At 42.0% G+C, this 12,491-nt stretch overlaps 1 protein-coding gene across 1 annotated transcript in view; it reads left to right on the top strand.

Moving 5' to 3' along the window:
• The window catches only part of LOC129110780 (rho GTPase-activating protein 21), a 37,201-nt gene extending 26,477 nt beyond the window's left edge, over window positions 1-10,724 (top strand). The window contains exons 12-23 of the mRNA XM_054622990.1: window positions 630-694; window positions 787-929; window positions 1,104-1,246; window positions 1,458-1,616; window positions 2,039-2,117; window positions 2,246-2,319; window positions 2,562-2,651; window positions 2,746-2,871; window positions 2,963-3,004; window positions 3,808-3,913; window positions 6,553-6,584; window positions 7,928-10,724. Coding sequence (XP_054478965.1) covers window positions 630-694; window positions 787-929; window positions 1,104-1,246; window positions 1,458-1,616; window positions 2,039-2,117; window positions 2,246-2,319; window positions 2,562-2,651; window positions 2,746-2,871; window positions 2,963-3,004; window positions 3,808-3,913; window positions 6,553-6,584; window positions 7,928-9,580 — 2,712 coding nt within the window. The 3' untranslated portion in view covers window positions 9,581-10,724. The remainder of the gene's footprint in view (window positions 1-629; window positions 695-786; window positions 930-1,103; window positions 1,247-1,457; window positions 1,617-2,038; window positions 2,118-2,245; window positions 2,320-2,561; window positions 2,652-2,745; window positions 2,872-2,962; window positions 3,005-3,807; window positions 3,914-6,552; window positions 6,585-7,927) is intronic.
• Window positions 10,725-12,491: the final 1,767 nt, after the last annotated feature.

The following is a 12,491-nucleotide window of genomic DNA, read 5'->3' as shown; positions in this document are numbered from 1 at the left end:
TAGTGAATTTAATATCTTTGGATTTTGGCCTGTTGGTTGGACAAAACAATACATTTAAATAAGTCAACTCAGGCTTTTGCGAAATCTCAATCAGCATTTTTTCATTACTTCCTTCCGTTTTATAGACCGCAAGTAATTGACAAGTTAATCGATAATGAAAACGGTTGTAAATTGCGGCCCTGATAGGTGATAAAATCTCACAGACGAGTGCTTCCTTATGAACAGGTAGATGCGTTTGTCCAGTATGAGTAAACCTCACAGGAAAAAAAGAGAGATTTAGGATATTGTATTTTGTTCATTTGATACACTGCTGTTGCTTGGCAGCTATTGCAACATTACTGTTCATATAATGATAATGTGTATTGGATATTTCTTGCTATATGCTCTTCTTTGTCTTGAAATAGGCGGGTCTCCTTCCGTTAGAAATTTAAGCCCATCTTTCCTGTCTCTTTAGGATCTAACCACAGTGTCCATACTATGACATTCCAGTGGTCTTACCTGTGTCACCTGATAGCAGCAGGTTCCATACAGATCCGTTATGTTAGGGGTGGGACCTGATGCACCTGAAGCCTTAACCATCACCTATTGTGTCCTCTTTCCTTCCATCCTTTTCCCTTTTCTTTTTTTAGAACGCGGCCTTCACCAGCCATGACCTCATCAGCAGGAAGATCAAGGAGTACAACACTTTGATGAGGTGAGGGGGGGGAAAAGGGAAAAACTTCACTGAGTGCAGGATGCGTTCTGTCCGATGTGAAAGCTCATTTTGTGTTTTCACGTCTCGCGCAGCCCGACGGGCAGCAAGACGGAGCCGTCGCCCAAACCGTCACGCCAGAGCATCAGACAGACGCTGCTGGGAGGGAAGGGAGAGCCCAAAGCATCGAGCCCACTCACTCCCAAACCTGAGCAGGAAAAGAAAAACATGCACAAAGGTAGGAAAAGAAGCAATCCCCATTTAATGTTTTATTCAGTTTTTTCTTCGCATTTGATGTCTTTTGCATGAAAAAAAAAAGTGAAATCAACTAATTCTGTTATTTTTTTTTTTACTAAGAATACCAAATGTGTTCGTTGTGCTCATTGTATTGTTTGTTTCATGGTGCTTGCAGATGACACAAGCCCTCCAAAGGATAAAGGGACATGGAGGAAGAGCATCCCGGGGCTGATGAGGAAACCTTTCGAGAGGAAGCCGTCTCCAGGAGTCACGTTTGGAGTGAGGCTGGACGACTGTCCACCTGCACTGAACAACAAGGTCTGTGCTGATATTTTATATTTGTATAAATAATAAAACCCTGTGAATGATTATGTCGAGGAAAAATACTCATCTTTAAATCTTTTTTTTGCATCTCTACTAAACATTTTAGGGTTTTTATGGATGTTACTGATTTTGATCTTCTCCTCACAGTAATAATATACTTTATGTCCAATAAACTAAACATTTCCCGCACCTCTCTGTCTTCCAGTTTGTGCCTCTGATTGTGGAGGTGTGTTGTAAGCTGGTGGAGGAGAGGGGGTTGGAGTACACAGGCATCTACAGAGTCCCAGGAAACAACGCCGCCATCTCCAACATGCAGGAGGAGCTCAATAACAAGGGCATGAACGATATCGATGTCCAGGACGATGTGAGTGGAACTTTATCGATCGGTGTTGCTTTAATTAAACTCCCCTTGAAGTGTCACGTTCTACAGTGCTGACCTTATTGTGATGGAGACTGCAGTGTTCTCTAGATGTGTGTGCTCACAGAACAATTCTCTGCACTGAATACTTGCTTGTTATCCGTCACTTATTTATTTGAGATAAGTTTGATTGTGTTTCTATATTTAAGTACTTTTTTGTATCCAGAGCAACAGTCAGTGAATGCCGAGACAGAATCTTGCATTTCTAGATTGTCAACATAGCAACCGACGTACGGGGGTGCAGCAGTCAGAGCAGCAGCACCTTGTTCGTGGATGTTACCTGTTTTTTTGTGAGCTTAAAATCTTCATGTTTGTTGAACAAACTTTTTTTTTTTGTATAACTTCAATTCTTTTCTCATGTTTTGCAGAAATGGAGGGACCTCAATGTGATCAGCAGTTTACTCAAGTCCTTTTTCCGCAAACTTCCAGAGCCGTTGTTCACCAACGGTAAGTCTCAAAGGTTGTGCATGACACCTAGTGGCCAGAAGTGAGAACTGACACACAGTAAAAAAAAAAAAAAAAGTTGGCTGTATTTCACCTCCAGCCTTTGCCTAATTGTCTTATTCCTCCTGCAGATAGGTACGCAGATTTTATAGACGCCAACAGAACAGAAGACCCAGTGGAGAGACTCAAAGTGCTCAAGAGGCTGGTGAGTTGCTTTGACAATTCATTTGTGTAATATGTTTTTATTTGTTAAATCATTTATTTATTTTATTTATTTATTTGGTTGTAAAGCATTTGATTTTTCTTTTTTACAATCTGTCAACACAATGTACCAGAGCGCTATAAACCTATGACGTTCTTATGAAATGCAACTAAATATTGTTAGATAGAATAGAATATATGTGTGTTATTATGTCCGTGTGTGATGTCGTCTCTCTTTACTTACAGCTTCATGAGTTGCCCGATCATCATTACGAGACCCTCAAGTTCCTCTCGGCTCATCTCAAAACTGTGGCTGACAACTCAGATAAGAATAAGGTGTGTTACTTACAAATTGTTATCAGTTTTATAAGTTTTTGATTAGATAAATAAAAAGAGATTTACACTAAATCTTGTTTTTCTTGTTTGTTAGATGGAACCAAGGAACCTGGCCATCGTGTTTGGTCCCACTCTGGTGCGCACCACCGAGGACAACATGACCCACATGGTGACACACATGCCAGACCAGTACAGGATAGTGGAGGCCCTCATTCAAAATGTGAGCATCAGATCTTCAACTTTCCATTAAAGATATTGTGGTGTTACATAACACACAGAATAAATTGTAATGCCGTTTGTCTTTCCTCTAGTATCACTGGTTTTTCACCGAAGATGGGAACGGAGATCCAGTGGTGAGTTCATTAAATTATCTTATCAGCTCTGGTCTCTCTCCAAATATGTCTTTTAACCAATTCAATTAAATTAAACCAATTTCTTTGTCCCTAAAGGGAGAAATTTAGGCAAGTGAGTATGCAAATAGAAGTACACATACAGTGCCTTGCATGGCGTTTGTGCTATTTTGTTGCATTAAAACCTGGAACTAAAATGTTTTTTTATATTTGGATTTTATGTAATGGATATAAACAAAATATTCGAAAATGGTGAAAAATAACTTATTTTCCCCCACCTCAAAATCTAAGAAAATATATAAAAACTGAAAAGTGGTGTGTGCATATTTATTCACTCCCTTTGCTATAAATGATAATATTGCAACAAAATAGGAAAAACAATAAGGGGGGTGAATACTTTAAGAACTGTAAAAAATCCATTCATACACATAAAAATAATCCCAAAAATACAAGATATGATAAAAGAACGGATTTGAGATAAATAAGGGTTAATGGCAGCGGCCAATTTTAAGCTGGTCAGCAATATCCAACATTACAGATGCACATTATGTCAAAAAAAATGCATGTGCACTTGTCAAACTGCATGAAGAGTATCTGGCCATCTCTTCTACTACAGCTGTTTCTTATGGCTGCTGAATTAAAAACCAATCTTCCTCCTGTTGTTTTTTCATTCAGAAGATGTAAAACAGGTTTCATTGCAACAAACTGGATGATTTATAAATTGCATTTTAGCTTCTAGTGCTGCAAATTTCTCTAAATTGTCCTCCTGAATCTGCTCCTTACCGCGTATCATTTGTTTCTTTCAGACTATATCCCATAATGACAGCGCGGTGGAGTCTCAGCCCGTCCCCAACATCGACCACCTGCTCACCAACATCGGCCGTACGGGCACATCGCAGGGTGAAGTATCAGGTAACACGCTCTGCCTCTGGCAGACCAACTCTTTGGTGGGTTCATCTTTCTCTACCCTTTCCTCCGCTGAGCGCTGTGGTTGGAGAGCGACCGGTGGGTAAACTAGTAACAAATGTTGATGATTACGCTGCTTCTTCCCTCAGGCCAAGCTTCCCCCCTCTTTTTGCTTCTTTGGCTGCTGCCACTAGATAGAAATGTCTATGGCTAACCATGAGTCCAAACGCCTGCGTGGGTTTCTGTGGGCAATTTATCTGCATCACATCGAGAAGAGAGGATGCAATAAATTGTCTCGCTTCTTCATTTGCTTTACGAGATTTATCCCCCTTTTTCTCGGTATTTGATAGATTTAGATGTCCTTTTCCTTTTTTTATCCCTCTGCCCTTTTAATAACTTATTTAAATCAAACTCCACCCCTGGGCTGTGTTTCCTCGCTCCCTTTATCCCGCCTACTGTTGCATTAATAAGGCATGTTCTTCCTCACGTCAGAAATAGATGTTTTTACAGTGAAAGGCGACCTCTGATTCCTCTGTCTCTAGTGAGGCTCTGTCGGGTGTCCTAAAGGCTTTCCCAGCATTCACACATACTGATCTTGACACAGGCCAAGTGGGAGGAGTCTATCACACCATGATGACACTGATGGACTCTATAGTGTCCGTGATGGACAGCTGGAACTGTAGGAAGAAGGAGGACTGTTGCCCCCAGTGTAGCTGCCTAGTCTGCAGGAACCCGCAGTTCTTTTGAGCGCACGAAAAGCCAAAGAGTGAAAAAAGTAAAACCAAAAAAAGCAATAAAGAAACAAAACCGAGACGGAGAAGGGGAAGCGAAGCGGCTACACGGTACTGTGCAGGCGTCCGGTGTTGTCGGTTGTCTGTCAGAGTTTACCTAACACAGGCCGGTGCTACTGTCTGAAAGGCTTTCCGCTGTCTCTCCTCACTGTCTCGCAAGCTCGCCAACAGGAGAGATAGCATGGTATGGTTTTCTACGTCACCAGTCAGTGTGCACTTGCATATCGTGCCATCACCTGTATTGTAAGGGGTGTGTATAGGGGGGCTCGGCTATGTCACACAAACAAACAAACAAACAAACAAAAAAAAAGCAAAATTCTTAGCTAGAAGGATGCCATGAGTAGATGTGGTTACAGAGCAGGTGAGGACTGATTCTAGGTTTTTCCTCGCTCACATACTCTCTCTCATGTAGTTTCCCCTCGTCTCATATAGCTAGCCCCTCTGTGACCCCCCTGTCACTTCTGTGTCACCACTGCTATTTCTTTTTTGCTTTCTTCCATAGCCGTCTCCTTCATCACCGTGTCACTGTTGTCATGGCAACTCATGTCACCTCACATTGCTTCGTCAGATCAGCTAAAAAGAATTGTAGTCTATCTTTTGAGGTTGGGTATCAAGACTCATTATTAGCAAACAAAATGGGTCTGTTTCAAGTATTGAAAACTGGCGTTAAATGTCCAGACTTCTATGTCTTCTGCTTATCAGGTAGTTACTGACCTACATCAATGTATTGTTTATTTTAGGATTGTTTATTTAGGATCATAAAGGTTCTTTTGATTAAACCAGTGGTTCCCAACCTGAGAGTCGCAAGATGAATCGTAGGGATCCATGAGATAATAATCAGGAAAATCTACAAAAAAAAGTTATGTTTACTTTTAAACTTTTCTCTAACATAGTTTTGCTTTTTTTTCCCCCAATAAAACACTAGATAGTTTTACCTCTCTGTGCCTTTAAAAACATAATTGAAACAGTCTGAGAAGTGAAAGTCACTCTTTGATTGAACTTCTCTCATCTCATGGACTTTGTCTCATCTAATGAACACCATATTTCTCCAAATTTGCTGATTGATGTTGATCAAATATAACCCAAATAAACCTTTGAAAAAACCCATTGGGACATCGGTTAAATGCATCAGCACAAAGCTGAGGAGGAGATTCCATTTTGGAGTTTGATATGGTTTTCAGAGGACTTGTACATATTTCTTTAAGTAGATGTTAGAAACCACTGGTTCAGACCACATGTAACATTTGAGAACTGTGGCTATTTCTGTTGCAAAACAAATATTTTTCTAGGGGAAACTTTAACAGTAAGGCATGGAAAAAAGTATTGTCTAGGTATCTGCAATAACATTTAACATTCTAAAACAATACTCAGATGTTTTTTTGTTTTTTTTATCAATAAATGCTATGATAGGGTTCACGTCTGCATACCTGGATATCCCTCACCGTCCTTGTGTTGCATGGCACATTATCAACCTCATCAAACGTGCTCGTTGTGTTTGTTGCTACAGTTGCACTCAGTATCACAAAGAACCTTGAGGGAAGATCAGAACTTTCCTCGCTCGGCTTGGACTCCATGTTCTGGTGTGTTAGGAGAGATGTGGACCTGAGTGTAACCTAGAGCTCGTCTGTCTCCGTGTGAAGCATGGCCTGTCGTCTGCTCATGTATGTGCTCACTTGTCTTGTCTGTTGTTGTGTGTTTTTCACTCCACACGATCCTTCTCATCAACATTGTTGTTCTATTCTTCCTTTTTCTTTTTCCTTCCCTGATTCATTTTCCCATGTTGCACTTCACCTTTGTGTTCATCTGCTTTGTAAAACCCTCTAACGTGTCCCTCTGTTCTCTCTTTACCCGCAGATTCACCGACTAGTGACTCAGCTAAATCAAAGGTGAGTGTGTGTGCGTGCCCAGCGTTAACCCTCTCAGGCCGCTGGTAGTGTAGGATGACAGGAGGTAGGTGACGAGCGGGAGAGATCGCCTCCACCTCCAGTCAAGATTCAGCATCAAATAAACGCCACGCAACCCTCCAGTTAAAGGGTCGGTTCACCAAAATCACCAAAGAAAATCTCACTTAACTCTTGTGGTTTGGCTTGTCGCCCAGCTTAAATATATATCCCACTTTTCTGCTTTCTAGAATGGAATAATGATTCATTTGTGGTGCACAAAGGTGTTAAAAAAAGGACATTTAAGAAAGTCAGGAGCAACATCTCTTCACATTTTTTTTTTTTTAAATTTCTAAATCAGAACGTTGATGTTGTGTCATGGCATTTATCACACAATTTGACATAAATAAAATGTTCTATTGTACAGTCCAACACAGATTGCAACTAAGGTTTTATTTTTGTTTCGTGCAATGAGAGGGGACTTTACCCTCATGGACTTCCCTGTGAACAGTTTTCATTGTAATCAAATGCTACTGCATAAATGGTCCCAATGAAACCTGTTCAGCCGTTCTGTTAATCACCAAGGATGCTGTATTTTCCAAAACAATGTTTCTTTTTTCGAACTTTAAATGTAAGTTCTCAATGATGTGAGCACTGCAAACTGTACTTCATGGACATCCATATAATCAGGGTAGACGCATAAATACCAAGATGGATATCTCAAAGCTTAGACAAATAAAACCAAACTATCTGCATGGGTAGATACCACAAGGGCTGAGGAAGAAAACATTTTTTTGGGGTGATTTCGGCGACCCGACCCTTTAAGTTCATGCGACTAGTACTCGGTCATTACTGATCAGACAAATCCTCCAGTACGTCCAGTGAGCCGCAGCCTCTTCTCTGCTTCATGTCACATCACGCTTGTGGCTGAGGAGCTCCGTATTTATGCAGTTTCTCATTATGAGATAGAAAAAAAAAAAACTGAGATTGCCTCATTAGCAAAAGTAGTTGCCTCTCATCACTGCACTGCTGTTATGTGGCTGCTTCAGAGCTCAGACTCGTGCAGGGACGCTTCAGTTCATGCTGCTTCTCCTGCTTCTGCTTTTAAGGTCGGCATGGAAACGATACTGTGCTCCCTGTTACTGACGCCTGTTAATGTTCCTCTCTCTGTCCACTTCTCTGGTTTGTGGTGCTTCACGGGAGCAGGTGGAGTTCAGGTTTAAGTTCCCAGGCAGGGGTGAAGGGTTTTTTTGTTCTCTTTGACGTGCTCCTTCGTTGTGTTTCTCAGCGTCAGATATACTCATTTTGGTTTCCTCCTCCTCCTCCTCCTCGTCTGTCCCTCTCTGCAGGGTTCCTGGGGCTCAGGGAAGGACCGAGAGCTGCTAGTCTCCTCCATCTTTGCTGCAGCCAGCCGCAAAAGAAAGAAGTCAAAGGAGAAGCCGCTGCCTAGCAGCTCAGACGATGATCTGGACGCTGTGTTCCACACGAAGGAGATCCTTGGCCAGAAGCCGAACCACCACGGCCTCCAGACTGAGGCCCAGCAGAGCGAGACTCGTCCGGGCCCCAACGCAAAACCCAACGCCAAGCAACCAGTACGCGCAGAGGAGAGGAAAGAGAACGGGAGAACTGTGGAGGTCACGCCTAAAGCCAAGAGAGATCACAAGAACTCCTTATTCCTGAAGGAGAAGACTCCATCCAGACAGCCCTCCCCCGCCCCGTCCCCAAATATCTCTGGCTACCAAACTCAGGTGAAATCCTCCTTGTCGGATCCCCCGTCCCAGCTCGACGAGAACACCTCAGACCTCGGGACCATGAGCTCTGGAGCGTCCGCGCCCAAGTCCAGACCGAAGAAGTGGACCGGAGCGTCCTCTGATCTTCCTGCATGTGTCGGACTGGCGACGGGTCCGGGGGCGTCGGCCGGTGCAGAGGTGAGCTCCATCACCTCCGACTACTCCACCACGTCTTCCATCACGTTCCTGACCGGAGCGGAGTCCAGCGCGCTCAGTCCGGAGCTGCAGTGTGGGGAGGAGGCGGACGACGAACGCAGCGAGCTCATCAGCGAGGGGCGACCCATGGAGACGGACAGCGAGAGTGACTTCCCGGTGTTTGCTCCGGGCGGAGGCAGCAGCCAGTCTACGCCCTGTCCAGACCAGAGTCTAGACAAGACTGAACTGAGAGCAGGTGGAGCAGCGGAGGGCGGCACCACGCCAAAGATGGAAGCGCGGCGCCTTTTCCCGTCACACAGGATGGTTGAGGGCGACACCCTCTCCAGAAGGTGGTCCCTGAGACAGAAGACAGACAGCGAGTCATCGGTGGAGGGCGTCGCTGGGAGCTCGGAGCGTAGCGAGGGTAGGGCGGAGTCTTCAACGCGGCTCTCTCGGGTCCTGGAGGTCATGAAGAAAGGCCGGTCCACGAGCAGCCTCAGCTCGTCCTCACGCAGCGAGTCGGAGCGTCCCGAACCGGCCTGGCACCTTAAGATCACAGAGCGGCTCAAATTCAGGTTACGCTCCTCTGCTGACGATATGTTCACCCCGAAGATCAGAGCTCCGGACGCCCGAGCGAAGAAGAAGAACATCCGCCGCAGGCACACCATGGGCGGGCAGAGGGACTTCGCAGAGCTGGCGGTCATCAACGACTGGAGGGAGCAAGGCGGAGTGGACCAGACCGCCGACCTGTCCGCCCTGGACCGCCTCAAGCCCAGATGTTCCTCTCAGGACTTCTCCATCCGGGACTGGATCACCAGAGAGCGGTGTAAAGGCTCCGATTCGAGCGTTGAAGTTGCACCTAAAGCCCTTCCAGAGGACGATCACGCAGAAGATAAAGACGTAGCGCCTGAAAGACCTTCTCCTTCTGCGTCTCCGGGCGCAACGCCGCCAGCAGGAGAGCAAGTCAACGGCGGCGGGCTGCAAGGCAAAAACAAAGGCAGCCTCGGGGCGGACGCTCACCCTCACAAACTGTCCGGAGCACAGGTGGTCCGCTCACGGTTCTACCAGTATCTGTGAAAAACGTATGAATGCGTAAATGTACGAATGTGGGTATTTTAGCTAAGGTTACTGCACAATATTTTTTCTACAAAGTATACTTTATGTATCTACTGTACATACTATGTATAGGCTTATGTGATTGTTACTGGAATAATGCTGAAGAGATGTTTATGTGTTTGATTCCACTGACTTGTTGGCCGTACTGGAACAGACGTGGACAAAACTTGGACGTCCTCCTGCAGGATGGAACCCTAATAATGCAAGAATGTGACTTTGCTGTTAAGATGTTGAGTTAATGGGACAGAATGGACTTCGTGGGTTGTTAAACAGCACTAATGAAAGGAAAGAATGTCAACTTGACTTTTACTGAATGCAGGAGGAAGATTTTTTTTAAGGAATCATGGTTCAGTTCTTCCTATTATAAGCGGTATGAAGAATGTATTACTCTCTTGGACTAACCCTAGTTGCTTGTGACAATATTGTCATTTTCAAAACAATATGTATGTGTTTTTTGTTTTTTTTGCCTGTACTTGAAGTATGTGGATGTAACTGAAGGCTGCTTTCTGAGCTGGGTGCTGTGGGAAAGTTGTTTTTTTTCACAGTACAGTCATAACAGCCAGATATTAGCTTGATGGACTGGAAGATTATTATAGTTTTATCAAATAAAGACTGAAAAATAAGTAATGAAATGCTGATACTATAGTATGTAATGCTTGGTACAGTAGTTTTTATTTCCAAACGTTGTCCAGTTGTAGTCCAAAAAGTGAGTTTTTACACATTGTTTTTATCTCAAAAAGAAAAAGTGCCTCTTTTTTCCCCTTTTTTAAACAGTTTTTACCAACAATTGACGAGAAAAAAACACTTTTTGGAAAAAACAATCTCACAGGCATTCCAGAGATGTTTTTTTTGTTGTGGGGTGTTCCCTGTTTATAGTTAAACTCACATCAACATCAGAGCATCCAAATGTACGTCAGTGTCTGTGTTTCATTAGAGTTTTAATACCCCTCTTTTATTTTTCAAATGCAGTAAAATGCATGGGCGCTTAAAACCTGGGAGAAAAAAACAAAAGTATCTTTAAAACTGCATGAGACAAAGTTTTCTGAACAGTGAACATCTCACCTGTGTACAGCAAAACAAGGGTGCAATGCCCTCCTTCAACAAACACTGGAAATAAATAATCTTTATTAAATTGTGTGCGTTTGGTCTCATTGGGCCTCGTTTACTAACATTTCTCTGTATCAACACACTATACTGTGACTTTTGCATGAATTTTGTAGATGTGATACTATGACCTGTTAAACATTCTACATCGTGTCTTTTTAGGACTTTTTTTCAAATTACTATTTTTGACTTTTCTACATACTATACTATGACTTTTTATGATTTTTAAAAAATATTTAATTATGACTTTTTCTAACATACTATAATATGACTTATTCGACATACTATACTATGACTGTTTTATGATTAAAAAATATAAACTATATAATAATCTTTTTAGGCATACTTTCATATGACATTTTACATACTATACTTTTTCAAACAAAATTTTTGACCTTTTATATGACTTTTTCAACATACTATACTATGACTGTTTTTTTTAATTTTTAAAATACTTAATTATAACTTTTTCTAGAACACTATAGTAAACTTTTCTTTGACATACTATACTATGACTGTTTCATGATTAAAGAAAAATACTACATAACCTTTTTAGGAATACTATACTATGACTTTTTTGAAATAACAATTTGGGAAAAAAATGTACATGCTATTCAATCTTGTCTATGAAATATTTAATGAAATCTTTTAAGCACAATATACTACAACATTTTTATGACATTTGTATGCCATTGCATTTTAATTAGCCATTAATCATTAGCTCCGAGCACCCAGCATCGATGAAAGGCCATCCACTGTGGACTTTGAAGTTCTGGTGGGAGACTTCATCGCTCATGTGGGTAACAAGGGAGAAACCTGGAGGGAGGAGCAGAACAGCCTGCCTCATCTGAACCCGACTGTAGCTTTGTTATTGGACTTCTGTGTTAGTATAGGATAGGTCCTAACAAATACCACGTTCAAGCATGGGGCAGTTGATAAGTGTACTTGGTACCAGATCACAGGCCAATACTCACAAGCTCTGAACCAGCGACTGAAGAGAGGAGCAGAGCTGTCAACTGCTCACCTCCTTGTGAGGAGTTTGATCAGGTGGCGGGGGAGTTTTAAAAAGGGGGACAGGTGGTCGTGCTCTATTTGACTTTTTTTTTTACATTTTCATGGCATAATATATCATTAAATGTTTTAGGACATTTTATATAAGGGCATTTCTTTAGACATATATATGGCAAACTTTGATACGAGGACGTGTCTTTGCACACTGTACTGTGACTTTCTTATGACATACTATATTATGAAACTGGGCTATGATATAAAGTTACTACTGTATGTCTATTATTATTTATTTTTTGGCACCATCTGGTTGTTGCAACAAGAATTGCACACTGGTGAACAGTAATGTTGTACAAGAAACTCATAATAACAATAAGCCCTTATGTATATCAACTTTTAAAAAATGTACACAAAATGCTTTGCTATGAAAGAAAAAAATAAAACAAAAAACCCTTAAAACAAGCACCACAAATTAGTTAAATAAATAATTCTAAAGAGAATGAAATGCACAAATAAAATAATATAAAAACATTAGAACATGAAACATGATTTTACTTATGCCATCACATTATCTGTTCCATCCATTCCATTTTCCGTAACCTGCTTATCCAGTTAAGGGTCGCAGGGGTGCTGGAGCCGATCTCAGCTGTCAACTGCTGACATTATCTGTTGACCAGTATAAATCAGAATTTTAATATATAATCCAAAATTTGGTATAAACACATAAAATCCTCATAGTCATTTTGTTCAGATGAATCTT

The sequence above is a fragment of the Anoplopoma fimbria genome, chromosome 21 (genome assembly GCF_027596085.1).
Source record: "Anoplopoma fimbria isolate UVic2021 breed Golden Eagle Sablefish chromosome 21, Afim_UVic_2022, whole genome shotgun sequence".
NCBI classification, from domain to species: Eukaryota; Metazoa; Chordata; class Actinopteri; order Perciformes; family Anoplopomatidae; genus Anoplopoma; species Anoplopoma fimbria.
The sequence above is the reverse complement of the archived record's forward strand: the minus strand, read 5'-3'. Positions and strand labels throughout refer to the sequence as shown.